This window comes from Wyeomyia smithii, chromosome 1, assembly GCF_029784165.1.
Source record: "Wyeomyia smithii strain HCP4-BCI-WySm-NY-G18 chromosome 1, ASM2978416v1, whole genome shotgun sequence".
Taxonomy (NCBI): domain Eukaryota; kingdom Metazoa; phylum Arthropoda; class Insecta; order Diptera; family Culicidae; genus Wyeomyia; species Wyeomyia smithii.
The window spans coordinates 185,808,029-185,832,835 of record NC_073694.1 but is presented as its reverse complement, the minus strand read 5'-3'; the positions used below and the strand labels follow the sequence as shown (position 1 = coordinate 185,832,835).

The 24,807-nt window shown below is 41.0% G+C and overlaps 1 protein-coding gene across 3 annotated transcripts in view; it reads right to left on the bottom strand.

Annotated features, from left to right (window-relative positions):
* Positions 1 to 24,807, bottom strand: part of LOC129733885 (tachykinin-like peptides receptor 86C) — a 230,652-nt gene that overhangs the window by 128,113 nt on the left and 77,732 nt on the right. For all 3 annotated transcript variants that reach the window (XM_055695465.1, XM_055695466.1, XM_055695464.1), the window contains exon 5: positions 15,564 to 15,777. In XM_055695465.1, the coding sequence (XP_055551440.1) occupies positions 15,564 to 15,777 (214 nt within the window). The remainder of the gene's footprint in view (positions 1 to 15,563; positions 15,778 to 24,807) is intronic.

The following is a 24,807-nucleotide window of genomic DNA, read 5'->3' as shown; positions in this document are numbered from 1 at the left end:
TAATTCAACCGGGAAAAACCAGGGAAAAGTGGTCAGGTTTTGAGCGCTTATATATCAGTCATTTCTTTTCAGAATTTCGAGGTTTTGGCATCAACCGATCAGAAATTCTTTTACGGTTGAATTTATGTAACAAAAATAACCTATTGTTCGAGATACACTATTGAAAAATTGATAAATCACATCGATTGTCTAAATCATACCGAGCAACCAATCACCACCTCTCTTCACAAGCACAGTCGACACTAACGGATACAACCGATCTGACTTTGTAAACAGTCTCGCAGCTTTCAACCAATAACGAGCTCGCTTTCGGTAGCTGCAACAGGTGTTTCAACACCGTTTTAAAATGCTCCTTTTATCATTACCACTGAACAGATTCTAAACACCAATGGCTTGATTGATAGGGGAAATATTGCGCAAGATTGTCATATAATAATTTAAATATGTTTTCGATACTAAACTAGTTAAAAGTATGTTAAAAGTCGTGCACATTCAACCAATCACAAGCTCGCTTCTTGTTTGCTCGCGGATGGATTTTTGCTTTGGGCTATATAATAGCCTGGTCGTCTCATAGCAAGTGGAAGGCCTCATCAGTTAACAAGTGGAAGGCCACCAGGCCGGTCTTGTATAATCAGCAGCGGTGGCTGATTCCAGCGGCCAAACTGAGCTGCAGCAGAACCAGAGCCAGAACTGCCAGAACTGCCAGAAACTGCACGAGCCAGCACCGCCACTAGGAAAGCTACCGCCATTTAGTGTGTGTGCAGTGTGCACATATAGCGCATGTGCATCTGTATTGCTATGACATTTGCGATGATAGGGATGGCGCTGTTGCGTGTGTATGGCTAGCTATAGCGTGTGTAAGACACTAGCATGTGTAGCATATTATGGCTATTGCGTGTATATCTTCAGCGTGTGTACGAATAGTTATAGCTTGTGTGTGGATAGCTGCTGCGTGTGTAATGATTAGTTATAGCGTATGTATGGATAGTAATAGCACATGGTTGGATAGCTTATGCGTGTGTATAGATAGTTGTATCGGATGTATGGAAAGGAATAGCGTGTGTATGGATAGCTTCGGCATGTGTGTATAAAAAACTATAGCTACAGCGTGTGTATGAATAGTTTTAACGCGTGTTTAGATAGTTATAGCATGTGTGTGAATAACTATAGCGGGTGTTTATCGAAGATTATTATTGTCATTGAAAATATTAAAATGTCTTAACGAACACAGTTGTGAATTTGATTTTACAGCAGCGTTTTAACTTCTTCAGCCAGTCTTAATTCATCGAGGAAAAATTACTACCTATGAATGATCAACACTTATTTACTAGAAATTTGATTTAGATCAAAACGGGTTCTTTTGAGTATCATAAATTATTGGTAAAAAGAGTTGCAAGTTTTCTCAATGAGCATTCATTAAATTTTCGTTTTTGTTTCTCGGTGCGCGGTTTTGATTTTGTTTCTCGCACACAGAGAAAGAAACAAACTTGTCGCTATCGTGAAAAATAACAAATCAATTAGAAATGCTCTAAATCACAACTGAAGAAGTTAAGATATTTTCCTGTCACTCGCCCAAACCTTGATAACAACTACCGAAAAACGTGTGATTGAGCTCTTGCTATATTGAGTTATTGAACTAAACGTTTTTTTTTTTTTTCAAATACATGAAGTTATATGCTGGGCTGGAACTAACCTAGCATGAGTTTTATCGATTAAATGTCAAACAATTTTCAAATTTAAAATTTTCGGTTGAATCGTTCTGGGCTCCAATTTCAGATAGTTTCGTAAAGTTTGCTTTTTGCTTAGATAGGAAAATTTTACCAATTCGCTCAATTAAATGATTGTCTTGGTAGTGCAGCAAACAAAGGGTTGATTCGAATATGTATGAAATGACAGCGATTAAATAAAAGATATCCATTCTTTTAGTATATATTATTATTTATAACGTTTTAACGTCTCAGCATTCAGAAATGCACTGTTAGATAAAATTGCAGCAAATACTAGAGTTGCAATTCTCTCTATTATTTGTTTTAATGGAATATAAGAATACCGTAGTCCAACGTCATGCGGTCGTGTCTTGAATACCACCCTCCTACTTTTTGAAAAAAGTCATCGTGCAAAGTTTCTGTTCGATTGGTGTTTGGGAAGTCGTGCCTCAAAACGGTTGAAGTTTCACTTTTTTTACCAATGAAGAAAAACAATGATATCGAACAATTCACGAACCACTTGCTGTGCTTTTTTTCATGGGTCAAAAAAGTGAAACTTTTATCGCTTCGAGGTACGACTCCTCGAAGTCCGGTTGAGCTGAAATTTTACATGAAGACTTTATTCGAGACAATGAAACTTTTGAGCACTTCCGCTAAACAAAATTCGAATGTTAAATGTTTCCCATGCATTCCATTAATACCCTACTATTTACAACAAGAGGTTCAAAATAACCAAAACGATGATGATAGCTGAGGGTTTCGTGAAAACAAGAAACGACTTAAGTGACTTTAACCCTTAAAGGCGCACGACGTTAAAAAATCATAAAAAAAAATAAAATCTATGTTTAACAGGTTTACTGCCTTAAAACCAGCGTTGCTAAACGAGCGAGAAGCATAACATAGCCACTCCTTTCTGCTTGAGAATGAGATGTGTGCTACGTTTCTCCAGTCGTTCGCACACACACCTTCGAGACACTCTTTATTATTCACGCACTTGCCAGAGCAGCAGCCAGCATACAACCGCTCGCAAATTCTCTTCTATCTTTTTACTCACGCCGAGTACGCGAGTACTCGAATAAGAGTACTTGACTAGGAGTGCTTGAAAAAATGTGCCCGAATACGAAAATTCTTCGTTCACCGACTCACGCATGCGGTTTGTCAATCGCTGAACTGATGCCAAGCAGTTTTGCATCGTGCACCGACAGCCGAAAGTGGGGTGATAAATCGCATGCTTGAACGTGTAGGGTATCGGAATACCTACTCGCAGTGATGCCACATTTTTATCTGTATTTCGAATCTCAGGAAATCACCTTAGTGATATTTCAATCTGTATAAAAATCTGCATATTCACTGAACATATCCCTTAGAAGAAAAAAATACGCAATATAGTTTGTTCATTGACTCATTTATGCACACGTTTACGCGTAACATATAAATATAATGAAAACTCCAACACGCTCAATAGCATTTGAGTTCATTTTCGATTTCAACTACCTATATCGAAAAGTTTATTTCGCGACCTCATGAAAACCAAAAAAAAAAACTGTATAGTTCTGTACTATTTCTAGAAAATCTGTAATTTATATATACAGATATCTGTATGAAAAACACACAAAAAATCTGTATAAGTACTGATAAATCTGTATAAGTGGCATCCCTGCCTACTCGTCGAAATATTCTTTTTGCCACTCTGCTTCGTCGTGCCTTGTCACTCCGTATCGTCATAATGCGTCTTGACGGTCTTGACAATGACCTCCGCTGGTTGTGCTCGCGAGAAAGGGAGGTATACGCGAGTGGGAAAGTACACGAGCGAGAGTGTGTGCGAGAAAACTCGCAAGCAGCAACGCTCGGTAGTATGAAATGAAAAAAGTAAAAGAGAACGAGAAATAGTGCGACAGGAGTATCTCTAGTGTGAGATTTTGGTAGCGGCGAGAACGCCACTTGGAGTATCGCATGCTTTTTGCGAGCGAGTTTAACAACGCTGCTTAAAACTAACCAATATGCATAAAAAAATTGAAAGATTTATCCTTTTTTTTTTTCGCGCTTGTTTTCCGTCGGTCTAGTTCCGCCACTGTTGTGGCCAATCACCGACGCCCAGGGAGGCGACTCTACACCCAGAACCCTAACTCACGACCCGTTTATTAACGGACCGGCGCCAACGGCTTTACTTCCTCATGCGATGGAAGGCGTGATCCCAGAGATTTTTCGCCTCAGAAAATCTCCCGGTGTCGGCTAGGATTGAATCTAGACCAGTTGGGTTGGTTGTGAGTGAATCACGCCACCTCACAACCATCGACACCTATGTCGGCGGTGGGATTCGAACCCAGGCGTCGAGCGAAAGATTTATCTTTTAATGTGCAAATATTACCATGTTGTTTTTAAACAACACTGTGACTTTATCGCAGAATAAAGTTGAAACAATTACTATTGTTAACAGTAACTTTAAACTTGACCTTTTGTTAGTATAAATACTGATAATTCAGACATTTTCACTAACCAATAACCTTATTTTAAAATTTATTTTTAATGACCGTCACCACCAGTCGAGAACCTCGCCATGTTTTTTTTTCGTTTCCGAGATTTTGACAGCAAAAATAAAAACAAAACATTCAAATACAGTACTTCCAGCTGTTAAGTTTTCTTTGTTAGAGTCTAGAGAGCTGTACTAATAAATTATAATTCTGAAAAATACTAAAATACGTATATTTTAAACGTTTTTAGTAGTGTTGTTTTAAAACAACATTGCGCATTTAAAGGTTAATTATGTAAAATACATACTTTTCAGAATGTTTTTGTAATAAACTAGAGCCGAAGTTTAATTTGTAGTGCACTGCGGCTTATAGAAATTTTGGATATTGTTTTAACTCTAAAAACTCTTGATAGTTTGGACAATAAAACGTTACTTCAATGAAACATACGTTCTCTAAGTAACATTCACAGTGAAACATGTGCATTATTCGAACAATTTATGTTGCATACATACTCAGATAGGGTGCCAGCCAAAATGGTCATCTTGAATTTAAAAACAATTGTGGAAGGCTGAGTTCAAAATGATTAGAATTAATCTTTTGAAATTGATCACTAGTCCCTCGAAATAGCTTGTATAATGATATACACTATAACTAGCATCGAATGCATTATGTTTCATTAGGGTGGTTCATTTATTCGGCATATGGTGGTTCATAATATTGTGAAAAATGAGTATAAAATAAAAAAAAAGCACTTAGGTTCGTTTGATTGGTGTGACGTCTTCAACAAAGTTGTAGATAATAATTCGGTCTTTCCAAAAAAATCACACTCAAAAAATTATTCGTTCAAAAGTTAGAAGAAAGATTAAAAATTAATTATTTAAAAGGGGTCATATTTTAAAAACTTGATTTTTTTAATAAAACCTACGAAAGATTACCAAAACAATGAAACCAGTCCGTTCATATAGAAATCAAGAAAAATAAGTTATCATTTTTTGAAAAAAAATATTTTTTGAAAAAAAAAATTATTTTCAATTATTTTTTTAAAAGGCATTTTTTTTTTTGGAAGGACAAAATATTATCTACAACTTTGCCGAAGACACTATGCCGTTTCGACTGTAGACATATTTTTAATTCCCAATAGAGCATTCAATGAAAAATGTACCCTGTGAAAAATGAATAAATTTAAAAAATATAACTTTTTTCTGATTTCTTGTTTCGTTGTTCAGGTAAATTTTCGAGGTTTTTATAAAAAAAGAACAGTTTTTTTAAATGGGCTGTTTTCGATAATTAATTTATAACTTTCTTTTATTTTTTTTTTCAAAATTAGTAATTTGTTTTAGAGTGTATATTTTTTTTGAAAAACAAAACTATTATCTACAACTTTTCCGAAGATGTCAAACCGCTCAAACGAACCGTGTTGGCTCTAAAAATTTTTTTAATGATCAATACCTATCCTGCTGGTACCCGGATAACTGTCCCATAATGAAGAAAAACATGTTGAGAAAACGGCGATTAAATAATAATAATATTATCCGAGTGCAAGTGTCAAAGTAATATTACATATTCCATCAGTTTCAAATATTAAAATTCCATGTACATCCGTGTGATTTTGCATTTTAAAATTCCATGTACCTCCGTGTGATTTTGCAAATGACATGGAAGCATTTAACATTTTTCACGAGACACAATCTTAATTCTGGTTGAGATATTTTTTTTTTTTTTGCACAGAGTAGTTTGATCCATTTTGTAAATTTGTTTTGTAATACTTTTCCATTTTACTTATAATTTTTCCAATTCAACATTGCCACCCTAACGACAATGATATAACAAATATTATATTTTCAGGAATTTTTCTATTGGTATTCAGTGAAAAGTGATTTTTTTATTTTATATTAATTTTTCACAATATTATGAACCACCCTGTGCCGAATAAATGAACCACCCTAATGAAACATAATGTATTCGATGCTAGTTATAGTGTATATCATTATACAAGCTATTTCGAGAGACTAGTGATCAATTTCAAAAGATAAATTCTAAACATTTTGAACTCCGCCTTCCACAATTAAAAAAACGACTAAGTCCCAGAGAGTAAATTTTTGCAAAAAATTTTTTTTTCAAATGACACCAATTCTCGACGTTTCATGGTTTTTAAGTCATTTGGCACTAAAAAAAAATTTCGAAAACTGAAATTTCGCGTACACCCCCCCCCCCCTCCTTGGGTGATTTTTCGGTTTTCAAAAAAGCAAAACTTCAATCGCTTTGCGCCACCCCATTTTAAGTCCGATTGAGCTTAAAATTTTGCACAGGGTGTTTTTTCGAGCAGGTGAACATTTTGTATAGGGTTTTTTTTTCGGCAATTACAACTTTTTCTAAAGCGGCAATGTATGTAATTATACGAAAAATGAACGAGAACAAAAAGTGTTATTGAAATTCATAAAAAGATTTCCACTCTAGACGGGACACGGACCCACAATCTTTTGCTTGACACATGGTTCACTCTGTTTGCACACTGTAAGGTATGATATTTGGTCAGCTTAGTAATAGCAATGGACTATCTGAAAAACACATTTAAATACAATGCAAGGTGGCCACTCATTTTATAGTTTTGAGTTCCCGCATTTTTCCCGATTTTTTTCCGCATGATATCAAGAAATTCCCGATTGTCAACTAGGTTATGTCCTATCGACGATTATGCTCTATCTAGGTTACGATAGTCAACTAGGTTATGTTCTATCGACGGCTAAACGTGAACTTTTGAACCCCGAATTTGTTCGGGATATTCTAAGCAGGCTGTTGATTAGTTTCATATAATGTAACTTATGCCTACCCAACTGATCGCGAGATACGATGTTGGCCCAAAGCCAGTCGTCGTATGTTCGAACCCCGGCTTGGGAGAAACTGATTAGTGTCAATATGATCGTAGCACTAGCCCCGTAATTGTCCTGTACACTTAACAGTTCGCTGCGGAGTCTGTTTCGAATGAGCAGAAGGTCAAATTCCGACTCGGGTTGTAGCACAGCTTTGCTTGCCTTCCCATAGTAGCCGGTTTAAACACATCTTTTGCGATTTTCTCAAATTTGCAAATCTTCCATTAAGCAGTCGATAATCACGTAAGCTCAGCAAGCTTCATTACACTGGTCAACAAAATGAAAAAAGGGCACTCCAAAAGTTCAACCGGAAAAAATGGAAGATTATAGCTATTCAACCTTTCTTATGAATTTTAGTGGTGCTCCAATACCAAAACGCGTCAACTTAATAGAGTGTTTGCATAGTAATTGCTCGCCGGTTTCGACGCTTCAACGTTATGTTTACGAGAAAACTCATTTAAGTCGCTGAAAAAAAAGTTAGTGGCTAGGGACACCAAAATTCACAGGAATGATTGTATAGCTATAAACTTTCATTTTTTCCGGTTTGAGCCGTTGAAGATAATAGAGAAAATCTCACAAGATTTTCAGCATTCTGATCATCTACCAGCATCTTCATTTTGTTCGCATCCAGCGCTTAAAATAGTCAAGCTGATAAAAAGTGACTTTTGTGACCAATATTTCAAGAAGCGGAAATAGTCGCTAACTAGGCTTATTTCGTAACAATAAATGAACTTAAAAACGTTGTTCTGGAAAACTTCGGGAAAACGCGTAAACGTATTGTCCCATCTCATAAAAAGCAATGGTTTGAAATTATATAAAATCGCATTTTTCTTGGCTTGCTGAAAATGCAAATGGGACGGGTGTTCTATGCGCGGCAGTATACAAGGCTAAAATTGAAAATAATATCAAGAAATGCTGTTTTTTCCTATTTATGTAATTCATTACTTCTATTCGCTGTTGAAATGATTGGTATGTTTATCTGAAGCAGAGCTCGAGTTCGACTAATATTTTTTCTGTAATACTAGCTGAAATAACAATCTCAAGTCTCAGAAAGTCGATTTTTTCCGTTTTTTTAGATAACACCAGATCTGACGTGATCTGCATTTCTATGACATTTGGCATAAATAAAAAATTTCCGGTATCGAAAATTTCATGAGCTGCCGGGGATTTTTTTCATCGGTCAACAAATTGGAACTTTGACCGCTTAGAAGCACTGATCGAATTCTGGTTCGTTTCGTTACTGAAAAATAAATCCAATATTTATTATTAGATCACAAATCAATCAATTTTCAAGTCTTATCCCATTTCCGTGGAATCATTCCACCGTTAAAAATGGTCGTGAAATAATTCGACGCGAAACGTCGTTTATTCCGTTTTCACTTCAGTGATATGACACTCCCAGCTGGTCTCGAGGCACGATGCTGGCCTAACAAGCCAGTTGTCGTAGGTTCGAGTCTCGGCTCGGGAGAGATTGTTAGTGTTAGTAGGATCGTAGCGCTGGCCCCGCAATTGTCCTGTACGCTTAACAGTTGGCTGCGAAGTCTGTGTGTAATAAACAGAAGGTCGAGTTCCGAATCGGAATGTAGCACCAAGGCTTTGCTTCGCTTTTGATATGTCTCTCATAATAACCTAGATTTCACGGCAGATGTCACTTTGCGACGTTTTTCTCGCTTAGCTGAGTCCCGTATTAGGGCTTCATTCACTTCACTCTGATTTCACCGTGAAGTGACTCCCGTAATAAGCACCAGTGACTGACTGATTAAAAAATTGACTACTGATAAATAATGTGACTATTAAGTGACTGATTGTAGCCATGCACCTCCAACTCCTCTGCTTCCAGCCTTCGCTTTGTTGCATTTTTATTCTCGTCTACTTATTTTTCTTTGCATTCAAGGCCTCTACTTTTTTGCGTAAGAGTTACGCGTATTTTGGATGAGTAATTTGTTGACGACGAAATCCCCATGAATCTAATTTGTGTTTTTCACCATTATATGATAAACTTTTCAATTTATGAATAGTGTACCTTCAATTATAGATAGTTAACTCAAGTTTTGCACTGGAGACAGTTCAAAATTTTTGTCGTTTTCCATGCTTAAATCAGCAATCAAGTTAGGGTGCTCATTATGCCCCTATTCTCCCTATCTAGTAACTGTTGAGGAGTACTGGGTAGCTGCAAAAGTGCTGAAAGCGGCTGTAAATTCTGTAAGTTCGAAATAACCAGAGAACAAGAATACTTTTGGTGCCCCAAAATTATGCAATCGAAGTAGGCAGTTGAATTTTTTCTCTCACAAAACGTTGCTGATAGCGTTAAACTGCCGGTAACCGCAAGTCAGTCCCATCTGTAAAAATACGAAAATGAGAAAACAGCTTTGAAAGATATTTTATTCACGCTCAGTTTAAGGTTGACTTATTTAAGATGACAATATTCATGCTAGAATGTAGTTACCATACTAGCCTGCACAAATTACGTTGTCTACACCAGCGAAATCATTGATTTCATGATAAAAACCTTGAGTGAGACTGACTTGCCGTTACATTCTACACCGAAGAGAAAAGTAACCGCAAGTCAGTCACATTGCCATTGTTATGCTATAGTGTGTGTTGATTCGTTGCTGTGAAAAGCCATAGACCCTTCGCAGTTCGAAAGTATATGCCCACGAAAACAGCTTCAAAATATCGGCGTTGGAAGGTCTCATGATGTACAGAACCGATGAAAACTTATCCGGTGAGGATTCGGATGAAGAAACTGACGTCGGAACTGCAGTTGGTTCATCCGACAATATAGATGTCAAGATGATCAAAATCCGTTTGAGGCTCGAGCATCACCTCTGCAGATATCTTGGAACGATTCGCTGGATTCTGATGGAAGTTTTCCGATACTGAAGGTTTTCCAGATAGATCCACGAAGAAGCGAACCAAGAAAAAAAATAAACTTGAACTCGTATAAGCAGGAAATTGCTTCATATAAATTCATCACCAATTCAAACCAGAAAATAATCCCAATAATTGAATCTAGTAACTTATTTTCAAATAAACAGTCTTATCACTTTTCTTCTGCAATCCCCATCCATTTTATTGTACTATGCATGTTTTTTTTTAAATTGGGACTGGCTTTCGGTTATTTTTTCTCTGGGACTGACTTGCGGTTACTTTTCATAATGGGACGATTTGACTTGGTATTGATTTCCACTTTTGTTGAACGAACCACTATTTTTTATCGATACATCTGAAAATACACTCAAAGATAGGCCAAAATCCGATGCTCACTCAAAATTGACAAAATTACAGATGGGACTTGCGGTTACCGGCAGTAAAGGCCAAGCAAATAAGCTTATAATCGAACCCTCGTTTTTTCCAAGTGTTAATTTTTCGTGCGCCTGCTTGTATGGAGAATTCTCACAGTGCAATGGTTCGGATTGTTTTGATAACAAACCGTAACATTTCCTGACCCTTCGAACAAGGTTACCCTTTTACCTACCCGATTTACGAGAGTGATTTTTCTCGCAGAACAAAAGGATTGAAGTTAGCAAAACATACCAAGTTAAAAGTGTGAAGCTGAATTACTACCCAACAGCAAAAAATCGGACCCAAAGAAGATTTAATCCTAACTGTTGGTGTGTGTAACTCGTTAAAGTTTCATTTTGGTGTTGCTGCTTACCAGCCACATTATTAAACCTTCATGTATGTGCCAGCATCAATCAAGTTTAATTAGCGTACTAAACAGAGCTTATTTTTTTCATATCGTAAAAAGAAAATGTCACTAAAGCAATCATAAAACCGAAAGAGTGAGATTATTATAATACGTATGTTTTACTGCCAATTTCCCAAACATACCCGAGGACACCAGGAAGAATAGGAAATTGCACATAAAGCACTGAAGCGTTGCGAGTGCAATGTTTGCTCACTGCGCTGCTCTCAAATTGTTCCTAAAATGGTTGCAATATTCCACTTTCCCGCTGTTCGAACGGAGCGCATAAAAGTTAATGTTTATCTGCTCCCCAAGTGCACGAAAGCGGGTCAACTGTAAGCAAATTCCGATGAATTAACTGCATCTTAGTGCTGTTCTTGAAGGACGATTGGTTTCAACTGAATCATTGACAGCCCTTGGCTTTTGGCAGCAAGTTGTTAATTTCGGATGCTGAATAACTTTCGAAGTAATTAAATTGCTTCCGGCAGCTTGTAAACTCAAACATGAATGATGAAACATTGCACAGCTGTATAGATATTCTAAATACTCAGTAAAGTTCATGTGGACAAATACCAAAAACGCTGAACTATTCTCCGCTTGCTATACTATATGGATACATTGGATTTGTCTTTGAAATTGGTTAAAAGTTTGAATTCGGACTGAAATGTGGATATAGATCTAGAAGTTCGAAGATGAGTTAATTTGAGCTTCCATTCAGTAGAAGATACATACTTGGATATGGTAAAACGGCTGGGCAGTGCGTACCAGCAGTACACCCGTACTAGTTGGCATAAAATAGACCCCAGTGTGGTCCAAAGCATAATGCCCAGCAACTCCTATCCCTACCTCCACGTGGTACCGACTGGGATACGAGCAACCAAGGGAAGATCGGTGAACCGGTGGGAACTTGGTCGTATGCTGACAGGGAAGGGGGAGCTGCTCTCCTAGGAGGGCAGCTGGTCCGAGCGTCTGTTCCCCATGTTAGGGGCGGCTCAAACAGCGTCTGATCCGGAGCGGACGGCTGAATTCTGAAATGCGGCGTCTCGCCAGCTACATCCAAGACGGCAGCCCCGTCGCGAGACTAGGCATCCGCAGCCCTAGTAAGGCAGCATGCCGAAACATTAAAATACTACGAACAATCAAGGATTGAATACGGACCGAAACAATTGCCAACGACCCAGGCGACGAAATAAGGACGACGATTGGAAGCTCGGTACATGGAACTGTAGATCGCTGAACGCCCCGGGTGGCGACCGGATTCTGCTGGATCAGCTAGAACTCCGCCACTTCGACATCGTTGCGCTCCAGGAGCTTTGCCGGAAAGGAGAGAAGGTACGGAGGATTTGTGGCCGCAAGGTACAGTACTACCAGAGCGGCGGCACAACCAATGAGCTGGGTACCGGCTTTATAGTGCTGGGCAGGATGCAGAGTCGTGTGATCAAGTGGCAGGCAATCAGCGACAGGTTGTGTTTGTTGAGAATAAAAGGCCGGTTCTACAACTACACTATCCTCAATGTGCACTGCCCTCACGAAGGAAGACCCGATGTAGAGAAAGAAGAGTTCTACGCACAGCTGGAGAAACTCTACGATAGCTGCTCGCGTAGAGACATCAAGATCGTCATCGGGGACATGAACGCGCAGATCGGTAGGGAAGAAATGTACAAGCCGGTGATCAGCCAACATAGCCTGCACACCGTGACGAACGACAACGGCCAGCGATGCGTCAACTTCGCAGCTTCCCGAGGACTGGCAGCCCGAAGTACCTTCTTTCCCCGTAAGGACATCCACAAAACCACCTGGAGATCACCTGACCAACGTATAGCAAATCAAATTGACCATGTTCTCATCGACGGCCGGTTCTTCTCTGACATTACAAACGTACGTACCTTTCGCGGTGCGGATATTGGCTCGGACCACTACCTAGTTGCGGTATCATTGCGCTCAAAACTGTCGACCGTATATCACGCGCGACATCGCCGAGCCCCGCGGCTCAACATTAGGCAGCTCCGGAACTCCCAGGCTGCGGAGGAATACGCGCAACAGCTTGAAGCGGTGCTACCCACAGCGGAGGGGCTGGGCGCATTGCCTCTCGAAGACGGCTGGTGCAGCATTCGCACAGCTATCGTGGAGACCGCAACGGCGACACTAGGAGTGGAAGCACCGAGTGGCAGAAACGACTGGTATGACGGGGAGTGCGAGGCAGCGGTGAATGAGAAGAACTGGACCTGGGCGATATATCTGGGCAGGTCAACGAGAGAGAACAAGGCCAATTACAAACGGGCACGGAACGACATGACCACGGTTCTCAGACGAAAGACGCCCCAGCAAGAGGATCGTGAGCATGAGGAGCTGGAGCAGCTTTACCGTGCCAGTGAAACGCGGAAATTCTATGAGAAGGTAAACCAGTCCCGCAGAGGCTATGTGCCGCAAGCCGACATGTGCAACGACGCGGATGGGAACCTTCTCACGGATGCCAGCGAGGTGGTCGACAGGTGGAAGGAGTACTTCGATGGACACCTGAATGGCGAAACAGCAAACAGAAGCGGAGCAGGAACTGACCTAGGAGCACCAGCAGCGGATGACCGAGTACCCGCTCCCGATATTCACGAAGTTCTTTGTGAGATCGGGAAGCTGAAAAACAATAAAGCCGCAGGCAAAGACGGACTGCCGAGCGAGCTCTTGAAACATGGAAGAGAGGCGCTGGCTAGAGCGCTGCACTGGGTCATTTCCAGGATTTGGGAGGAGGAAAAACTGCCAGACGAGTGGATGGAGGGAGTTATCTGTCCCATCTACAAGAAGGGCGACAAGCTTGAGTGCCGCAACTACCGCGGCATCTCGCTTATCAATGCCGCCTAAAAAATACTCTCACAGATCCTGTTCCGCCGTCTATCACCTTTAACCAGGAGGTTCGTGGGCCAGTACCAAGCGGGTTTCATGGGAGCCCGTGCCACCACGGACCAGATCTTCTCAATCCGACAGATCTTACAGAAATGTCGCGAGTACAACGTGCCCACACATCACATCTTCATTGACTTCACGGCGGCCTATGATACAGTCGATCGAGAACAGCTATGGCAGATCATGCACGACAACGGATTTCCGGATAAACTGACTCGATTGATCAGAGCTACCATGGCGCAAGTGATGTGCTTCGTGCGTGTTTCGGGGATACTCTCGAGTCCCTTTGAATCGCGCAGAGGGTTGAGACAAGGTGATGGACTTTCCTGTTTGCTGTTTAACATCACCCTTGAGGGTGTGATCCGGAGGGCGGGCATCGACACGAGGGGCACAATTTTCACAAGGTCTGTTCTGGGTTCTGGGCTTCGCGGATGACTTCGACATCATATCACGTAACTTTGCGACGGCGGAGGAAACTTACGCCCGACTGAAAGGCGAAGCTGGACGGATCGGATTGCGGATAAATGCGTCGAAAACAAAATACATGCGAGCGAGAGGCTCCAAGGAGATCAACATCTGCCTCCCAACTCAAGTCTCTGTGGACGGTTATGAGCTTGAGGTGGTCGATGAGTTCGTGTATTTGGGGTCACTGGTGACCGCCGACAATAACACCAGCAAAGAGATCCAGAGACGCATTCAGGCAGGAAATCGTGCCTACTTTTCACTCCGGAAGACACTCCGATCGAATCGAGTGCGACGACGCACGAAGTTGACGCTGTACAAAACCCTGATAAGACCGGTAGTCCTCTACGGGATCGAGACGACAACGCTTCTCACGGAGGACCTACGGTGGAGTACAGACGGACGAGGGAGAATGGCGACGGTGCATGAACCACGAACTGCACGCGCTGCTTGGAGAGAATCCCATTGCACACCTGGCGAAAGTTAATAGGTTGCGGTGGGCCGGTCATGTCGTAAGGATGCCGGACGGCAACCCTGTGAAATCACTTCTCTTCAGCAACCCTGCCGGCACCAGAAATAGAGGGGCGCAGCGTGCACGATGGCTCGACCAGATCGAAGGAGACTTGCGGGTGATGAGACGCCTGGGGAGCTGGCGAAACACAGCCCAAAACCGAGCAACATGGCGACAAATTCTTGATACAGCACGAGCCACCACGGCTCTCGTCTGATTGGTAAGGTAAGGTAAGGTACATACTTGGATATTGAATTAAAGTTGGATTAGAATATTGATTTGATTTTAATAACGATATCGATGCGGATTAAGTTCTGAATTTTCAGTTCAGTATTGTATATTTTGGTATAATGAAAACGAATCGAATTTCATTCCAAGTTTGACCAAACCTATTTGAATGTTCAAATTGTTCTTAAATATTCCACCAATTTAAAATCACAACCGGTACAAGGTATAGCATACTGGACAGGCGTTGACGGGTCATAGATCGGCTTTCATCGCTTCGTTGATAATGTTAACCATTATTTAAACCCCGCTTACGGCAAACTGTGCGAAAAAATAATCACTGAAAAAAGAAACTCATTCGAGTGCGATTATTTAACTGGGTCGAAAATCCGTTACGTTACCTAATGAGGCGACTGTTTGAGGATAAATCAAATGACCCTTCTAGGGGTCAAATTATCTTCAACTGATCTGAAGACATCTGCAAGACGCCTTACTTCGGTATTATAATGTTACGCTTCATTGCGATTGACCATTTGCATGATAATAAGAAAAATCGCCTAACATGAAAATTTTAAAGAACTGAGAAGAGAGAGAACCACATTAACTTTCGCGTTATCGATACGTCTTCTTCCGTAATCTGAAATAGCGACTAATACTAAGAACTAATAATAAAAATTCTATGCTAGCCAACACACTGTTTGCCGGCTTCCGACGAAGACCGTCTCTACTTACCGATCCAGCGAGATGGCCACCAGCGTGAACACGGATGACGCCACGGACATGTTGGCCATAAAGTTGTTAATGGTGCAGTAAATCGCCCCGAACGGCCAGTCCGAGTTGAGCATGAAGATAAAGTTGAAGGAACAGTTGAGTGACGACATGAGCAGATCGGCCACGCTCAGATTTAGAAGAAAGTAATTGGTGACGGTCCGCATCCGGCGATGGGCTGAAAGACCAGTAGAAACGAAAATTAGAGGGAGAGAGAGAAATCAAAATTGATAGAACTTTCGGTTCGCTCAAGCGCTTATGACAAACGTGGTTACATTCAGTCAGATAAACAATAAATATTTTTCATCTTTGTATTTTTAACAAGCAGAAAGAATCGTTGAAAAAATACTCTAAATGTGGTTACCACCGCACTAGCGTGCACCACAAATGACAACATCACCCACCCCTGTGGTGTTTGTTTCTACGTTTTTATCCATTTAGATAGGTAGAGTACAGGCTGTAATACACTCTTTGGCCAAGCGTCAAATATTTATTACTTTCTGACAGATAAAAGTAAGGTCAAAGATAATTGTTTATCACTCTCCAATTTTTACATGAGACAAACACGGGCAAACAACAATCATGATGTCAAATTAATTTGAATTATGTCAAAAGGTCAAATATTTGACCATTGGTCAAAGAGTGTAATACAGGCTTAAAACTTATTGTATACTTAAGAATAAAAGTTTAGGTTTAAAAAAGTCGTGAATTTTCTCTAGCTGTAAAATAAACAGTGCGTGACGTCTCGTTTTGTTTGTTTAAATTGGCAGAAGAGATGTTATCATACCAATATTTAGTTTTGCCGCGTGTTGTTTACATTGTTAAATTTTGCAGTTTCAAAAATAAAGCGATAAATTCGCTACCCCCCGCTAATTGCCACGGAGTAGTAGGTACATCAGCTACGATAAGGACTGCTTCAGGAGCGACTGCTTGAAAAATGCCCTGCGCTGCCGCTAGAAGTAAGGAAATCACCAAACCACTGCCACCGACGAAGAGGAAGATTGTGGTTATAAACGCATTGGGTAAATTTGTTTTGTTTTGTTGTTTTTCCTGCGTTCTTGGAAAGCTAAACGAAATCCGGTAGAGATACAGGCCGCTCTGAAAGCTGGGTTCTGCCGGGTAAGTGAAGCAAAGAGTAGACATCCGCTAGCTACTGTTGGTTATTATAGTGTACACTGGGTAACCGCCTGTTATAAACTCAAAGGCATCCGATTCATTACAACGCAACCGAATCATCAATGTAGATGAAGCTTCGGTTAGACTTGACTATCGTCTTTTTGTGCTATCAACAACATGAAGAGAATTTTTAATCAAGCTAAATCGGTAATAAAGTTCAAAATGCCGACCGCCATCTTGAACTTTATTATACAAACGCGCAACAATTTGAACGATTTAATAAATTAAATTTACCGATCACAGCTGAGAATTTTGAAGTATTTTTTTAAATCATTGATAGTATTCACTGCAACACTGTGGATTTACTCTAGAAATTATACAACTCGGGTTATGTTACTAAAAATAAATAATTTAACATACAGTTCATAAAAATCTCCTAATTTACCTGAGAAATTTGATGCCTTTCAGTGGAGCTTATTGATAAGATATTTACGTTCAATTTTATTAAAAGCTTTAATAAAAGTTCAAGTATTTCAGTATTTCAAGTGTATTCGTGAAAAAAAATCATTACTATTTAATGACACTTCTTCCAAATCTTTAGTTGATTCAAATGCTCTTTCTAGATTTTTCAACGAAGGTATTAGAATTAAAAATGGTGTTAAAAACACGCTCGAAAACGCGTTGTTTGGCGAAAAATAATGGGCAAAACCCAAACAAGAACATTGAATGTTACATTGTAGTTTCTGAACAATTTCAACGTAAAGTTAAATGCTGATTATGTTGTTTTGGATGTACCATCCAAACTGAATGTTTTCACGACGAGTATAATATCCAGAAGCGGAAAATCAACTCCATTTTTCATATTGAAATCAAGACGAGAAAATGATGAAAACAAAAAAAAAATTTATGCTTTTTCTAAGCAACATCGGGTGCTTCAACTAGTGATAAATATATATAATTTGTTTAAACCTACAATTCTAACGTTTGCATTTAAAAAATGGACAAAAATTTCCGATTTTCATGGGTTTACCTTCACACCCACTGACGAAACTAGCCATGCAGCATCAATCAAAGTAACCCATAAGTCAGCAGAAAAAAAAAATTACAGTTCTATCAGTCGAACTGTCAAGAAGAGGCAGTACTGTCCACTACTGGTCTCGGAGCTGCAGGCAATGACGCAGAGGCAGTGACCGAAGAAGATGGTCAAGTCGTTTTTTTTTGTCAAATCGTGACGTGGTGATGGATGACAAGACCAATCTCATCCTGGATGGCAACGACTGGCAGGGCATTTCGTATTTCACTTCCTCCACGAAGGAAGTAAGCTCCGAGGTGATGTTCTTTTCACACACCCCTAGAAGGTGCTGCTGTGACTGATTATCAACGTGAAGGGGATGTCAAAACCGCTTTTCTTTCGCTCCGGACTGGTCGTGAACGGGGAAATTTATAGTACGAAGTGCCTGCCCGAAGTTGCGTCGATCGTCAAGAAATACCATAACCGACAGTTGAAGAAGATTGAGCGGCTGAGTATCGATGTGGTACCCAAGTTGGCGAACCTATCCAACGTCTCTCAGCTGAACCCCATCGAAAATTTCTGGGCAAACCCGCAGCGTAAGATCTATTCCAACAATTGTGTTGCGAACACTGAGGAAGAATTGATAAAAAAAAACGAAGAAAGAACTCAAAAACATGCCTACACGCATGTTTTCGTCTGCCATGGTGAGTGTTCTGACTAATTTTCGGAAGACCGCTCGCACGGGCGTAGATTTTTTTTTTTTGCAAGTAAGCTAATATAAATTCCTTCTATGGGAAATTTATCAAACTCATTTATCTATCCTTATTTTTTTAATCAACATACGGAAAAAGTCCATTTTTAATGTCAACGCTGTGTATATTTATATATAAAACGATCCGAACTTTTTGACTATTGACCCTATTACTTACTTACTTCAACAGCCCGAAGCCGTGGAGGCTAGTGCCGTATCAAATTTTCTTCGTTATCCTTCTCGCCACTTGCAGGTTCGCCTCAACCTGGTCAGGCCATCTTTCATGCTGGGCCCCTCTGCTTCTAGCACCGATGGGTTCCTTGAAGAGAATCGATTTTCCGGCATCCTTGGGACACGTTCGGCCTCTCGTAGCCTCCCGATGTGCGTCAGGTGTACAATGGGAACCTCTTCACTCCCCGCTTTCAGTTTGTAGTCAACGCTTTCCGTTCAAATATGGTCAGTGTGCGTACGTCCTCCATGAGCAGCGTCTCGGTTTCGAGTCTATCAAAAACTTCTAATCTAATTAGGGTTTTGTACATGATCAGTTTCGGGCAGCGGCGTGTGTTTCTAGATCGAAGCGTTCTGCAAGGGTAAATTGTCGGTGATTATCAGGGAGTCGAAGTATACGAAATCATCTACCACCTCTAGTCCATCGCCGTCCACGATCACCATCCGTGGGAGGCGAATGTTGGTTTCTCTCGAACCTTTCATATACTTGGCGTTCGTCGCATTGATTTCTAGTCAAAAAGTTTCTTGTAACAATGTGGAGATTGTCTGTGATCGGGTTACACCCGCAAGAGTAATGTTGTTGTCTCAACCCTCTACGAGCTTCGAATGGATCCCCGTTAGGCACACATAACACATCACTTGTCCCAAGGTAGCTTTGTTAAGTCACGTCTTTTCATCCGAAAAACAGTAGTCGTGCCATATTTGCCATAGCTGATCTCGATCGACTGTATTGTACGCAGCCTTAAAGTCCACAAAGGCATGATGTGTGGGCACTCCCGGCTCACTCCAGGCATTTCTGAAGGACCTGTCGAAGAATGCAGATTTGATCCGTACTAGACGGCGGAACAGAATTTGAGAAAAAACTGTGCAAGCGGCGTTGATCAATGTTATACCATGATAGTTGCTACATTGTAAAATTAGACCCACCTAATATCTGGTCGCAGCTTTCTATTTACTGTGGCACCTCTAGTGGCGGTTACGAGAAACCATTGACAGCGCAGTGATGAGGAAGGTTTGTTTACAGAGTGGGGCAAGTTTCATCAAATTCGTGTCAACGATGAAACGTAAAAGACGTGAGAAAATTCCCCAAATCAACCGTGAACAGCATGCTGAAACGATTAAATGAAACTCAGAAATGGAACGATCGACAAGCAGCTACGATTGAAAGTCTACAGAGCAGTCCGGACAAAGCCTGCGCGATTTGACTAAGAAGTTCTCGGCACCGTACAACACTGTTCGACGAATCTGTTGGCGTAAAGACCTGCGGTCGTTCAACGCCAGCAAGCACTCCAACAGGACTCTCCAGCAGAATCTCGTTGCAAAACGCCGCGCTAGGATGCTGTATGAGAAAGTCTTGACCAAATCCAACGGCTGTATTTTAATGGAAAAAATGGATTTCGCGCAGGTTGATGTCGCCAAGCGGTTTAAATTCGTGTTTGCTGACAAGTTCGTTGGGAGGCTGATGTGTCAGGAGATCTGCAGCTGTGGCAAAAATCAAGATTTTCATCACCGGATCAACCATAAATGGGCCAGGTGTATTAAGAACAGTGCCTCCAGAAGCGGATTTTGCCGTTCATCCAATCACATAATGGTCCGGTGAAGTTCTGACCTGACTTGGCCAGCTGCCACTAGAGCCGGGAAGTCATGGATTGATACAAGGGGAATGGAGTTGATATCATCGAAAAACTATGGGGCCACCCAATTGCCCAAATTATCGTCCAATTGAAAAACATTGGGCAATAATCAAGAGCGAGTTAAAGAAAAGAGGCAGAACGTTAAAAAAACAGCTGATTCACATAAATGGTGGAAGAAAATGGCGGAACGAGCTGACAGTTCCTCTGTGCAGAAGATGATGGGCGGTATTAAACGAACAGTGCGTGAATTCATCCGAAACGTAGATGGATTTTTTTTCTGTATTTTTCCTTTGAAGGTCAATAAATTTGCTGCAAAATGATATCTCAAGATCTTTTATACGTGTTTTTTTCACGAGTATATGTCCCATTTTGTGCGACCACTTTAGTCACCTCGTACACCAGCATGTAGTACATCTTCTTCCATTGCGCACATCCACCGACTACGAGGCCTACGGAGTCGACAGCCTCTTCCTGGTTCTCTACTGAATTTCGTCAGGCATTCTGGCCACATGTCAAGCCCACTGAACCCTACCCGCTGTATTGTGTTCACTATACCACGTTTATATACTTGGTACAACTCGTGATTCATGGAACTGCGCCACACTCGCTCCTGCTCGCCAAGTTGGAGAAATTAGGAGTTGATTCTGCTCTCGTGCAATGGCTGAGGTCATACTTGGTAAATCGAACGCTGTACGTTATAATCGGATCACAACATTTTACACACTTTTCGAATCTATCGGGCATTCTGCAGGGCAGTAATTTAGGACCACTGCTCTTTGCACTGTTCATAAATTGTAGCAATCATGTTGTTGAATTTAATTTGCATAATTATCCTTCGTCAATTTTCGAATTTATAGCTGATCTACTATAAAGATCATGGATAGTTGGCTAACCAGGCGCAATTACACCTTGCGTACGAGTTTGATCTGAGGAGCAAACCAATCTCGATTCGATCATTTATAATCGAACGGCGAAAGAAGCCAGAGTGTGTGATTTCGTGTTGTTCGCGAATTTGTTCGAGGTTTGTGTTAGCGTGAGGTTGTCTTAGATTAGCTAGTTGTTTTAAGTGTTGTTTCTTTTGATAGGATTAGCGCATGTTAGGAGTAGCTATAATTTTAGTGGAGACTTTGCCAGCAAGTGTGGTGAAAACAAAAGGTAAAGTTTGTCTGGGTTTGGCTGTAACTGTGTAACCTAACCGCGTCAAACAGCCGTTCGACGGCTTTTCACGTTAGATATTAAAGCGCTTGGCGAAGTCATAAACCCACCGCCAGCAAAGTATATCCACCCTCCTACCGCACACTTCTGGGACACGCCGTCAGCCAGGACAAGGCCCATTCTGCCAGCCGCCGTACACTAGGGCGGCCCATGCTGAGTTGCTGATCGGACTGATCGGCATATGCAGCCAATATAGAACCGACGCCATCGCTAAAACACGACCGTACCCGGATGGTGCGGTGATTGCTGTTGGATGCCGTTTGCAGTAGATCGCCGCTAAGTACCGTTGGATGCTAACGACGGATAGAAAGGAGAGGTGTGAGTAGCCGCCATAAGAGTGAGTACGCTAAAAATAAATCTCTGCGCAGAGTAAAGTTCAGCCAAGAACCCCTTCTTTGAAAGATAGCTTTATGGCATAGCCAATAGAATACACCCACGCACACTATAGGTTAGTGAGCTAGTTATAGATGGCCAAAATTTAGTTAGTAGTAAACGAAGCATGCTTGTAAATATAATTGTTAAAGTAATATAGTGCGTTTCCCTGTTGTTGAAGTGATGTTTTTGATGATTTAGGAATTCTAAGGTGTCTCACGTCTCGCGTTCGTTCCAGTTTGTTTGTTTTGGTACTCCAGGTGGACTGCCTGGGAAAACAGTCCCCGCACTCTGGTTACGCTAAACTGGGCAGCAATCTGATTGCTCAAAATTGGTCCAGTGAGGAGAATCACGAGTTCGGTGTTTGAGGCTTTAGGATTATTTTCGCGAACTTCTGTGGTATTGAAACGCATGAGACTGAGTACCTTAGTGGAGTGCATCTGCCTTTTCGTTTTCCCTCAGTTTATTACCCTGACCCGCCCTGAGGCGGAGTTTCTGGCCGGGCAAGCCAAGACAGGCAAGTGGTCCTCTCTTAGGTGGCGCTTAAGCCACTTGCTTGAAGATACGGGGAACGGAACCGCAGATTTTGGGAGTGTGGCTTTCAGGCCAGCTACAAAATGACGCATCCTTTACTGCCAGAACCAAGCCGTATGTTTTTTACGGACGATGTCAAGTTAATGCGGATTATACGAAGTATCGCAGACTGTCACGAACTCCAGCGGCTCATCGACACTTTTTATAAGTGGTATACCAACAACCTGCTAACAATTAGTCAATTAGTATCCAGAAATGTTGCGTGATCTCTTTCCATAGAAAAAAGGATTTTATAACGTTCAGCTACACCATGTTTGACCAAACATTAACGAAAGTTAACCAGGTTCGCGACTTGGGTGTTACTTTAGACACATCGCTATCATTCAGGGCGCACTACAACTACATTGGGGTGGGGTGTGTCCATTCAACGCAAATTGGATAGCAAAAATTGAAGCCGTGCAACGGAAGTTCGTACGTTACGCACTACGTTTTCTGCCATGGCAAAATCCGCAGCAGCTACCGGAGTATTCGGATCGTTGCCGACTTTTAGGTATGGTAACACCGCATAAAAGACGTTTTGATGCACAGGCTACCTTTGTATTCAAAATTCTGACTGGTAAGATTGACGACCCAAGAATTCCACAGCGATTAGATTTATATGCTCCGGAAAGATCATTAAGACGAAGGAATTTTCTTTTTCTCCCCCAGCTTAATGCATCTTATGGACAACATGATCCCATTCGCTTTATGTCAGAAATCTTCAACACCGTTGCAGCCTCATTTGATTATAACATGTCGGTAAATATGTTCAAGCAACTTCTCCGTAGTCGACAAGCATAAACTTTCTACAAAAGTGAATTTTTATTATGTGTACATACTAGATTTAGTTTATCATATGTGTCAGATGATGTGATCGCAATGGGCAACCGAGAGGACCAGCGTCCTATACAGCGCTAGTTTAGTGCGAAACTACGGGACACATCGTTGTCACATGGCACAAACATGCCAAGATAAACGATCAATTTGAATTTTGATCAATATCGACAATTCCAATGATGGAAACGAAAACTTTGATTGTCGAAACGAATATAATAAATATCACAAAGCAATCTGTGAACAATATTTAATTTTATTTCTATTAAATTTCATGTATCACTGCCCAAATTTCTCGCTAGGTTATGGGCCCAGTTTGCACGAGTGCGGAAAAAGTTATAAATAAAAAGAATGAACAGAGAAATAAAGCATACTGAGTTAAAGCAAAGGAACGACGATACAACCGCTGTGAGAATAGCTAGAAATACTAGGGAGTCTGATAAGAACCTGAAAAATGAAACACGGAGACGTTTTTTCGGCCAAAGTCGGTTTTATTTTTCAACATACTTTTCTTTTAGGTCGATACAGCGAGTCCTACGATTTTCTAACTTTTTGATACTGTACGAAAAGTACTCGATCAGAAGGTCTCCAAAATACGATTCAGTTACAGCTGTGAGCTTCTCATTTGAGTAAAAACGCTTACCGGTGAGCCGTCTCTTCAGGTTAGGGAACAAGTAATAGTCGCTGGGGACCAGGTCTGGTGAATACGGTGGCTGAAGAACCAATTGGAAGCCGATTTTATGCAATTTTGCTCGTTCAACTTAGCAAGAATGAACAGGCGCATTGTCGTGATGATAAAACGGGTTTTTCTTCTTCAAATGCGGTCGTATTTCAGTGATTTCGATTTTTAATCTGTCCAATAATGATGAATAGTATGTTCCGTTTATGATTTTACCTTTTTCAAGATAGTTCACGAATATTATGCCAGGTGCATACCAAAATACGGATGCCATAACCTTTCCGGGCCATTGTTGCGTTTTTGGACGCTTCTGAGCACTTTGGCCCGGTAAAACCCACTGTCTTGCCTGTTGCGTTAACTCAGGAATGTAGTAATGGTGTAGTACGGCCACAACGAAACTCGGTAAACCACTTATGAATCATTCCAATCGACGGTGCTGAGTCCGGGTGATACTTATCCAGTTTGGCCTTGGTCTTGGATATCGTTTTCTTACGTAGATAGTAGTGTTTGATCAAAACTCTAAACATATATTTTTCCATATTAAAAAACTCGGAGGTTAGTTGCTTCTCAGTGCTGTAACTATTAAATGCGTGTGCATAAATGACTGAAGTTTTGACAAACGTTTTCTGAAGAATCAAGCTCGACAAAAAGGGTTCACATTAGTGAATACTAATGCCATCTCTTAGAATTTTCAGGTACTTATCAGATTGCCTAGTAAGTTGGCCGATTAAGAAGATAAATAGGCATTGCAAGTCGTTGATTTCTCGAATTGGTGACAAAATTTTGAAGTATAT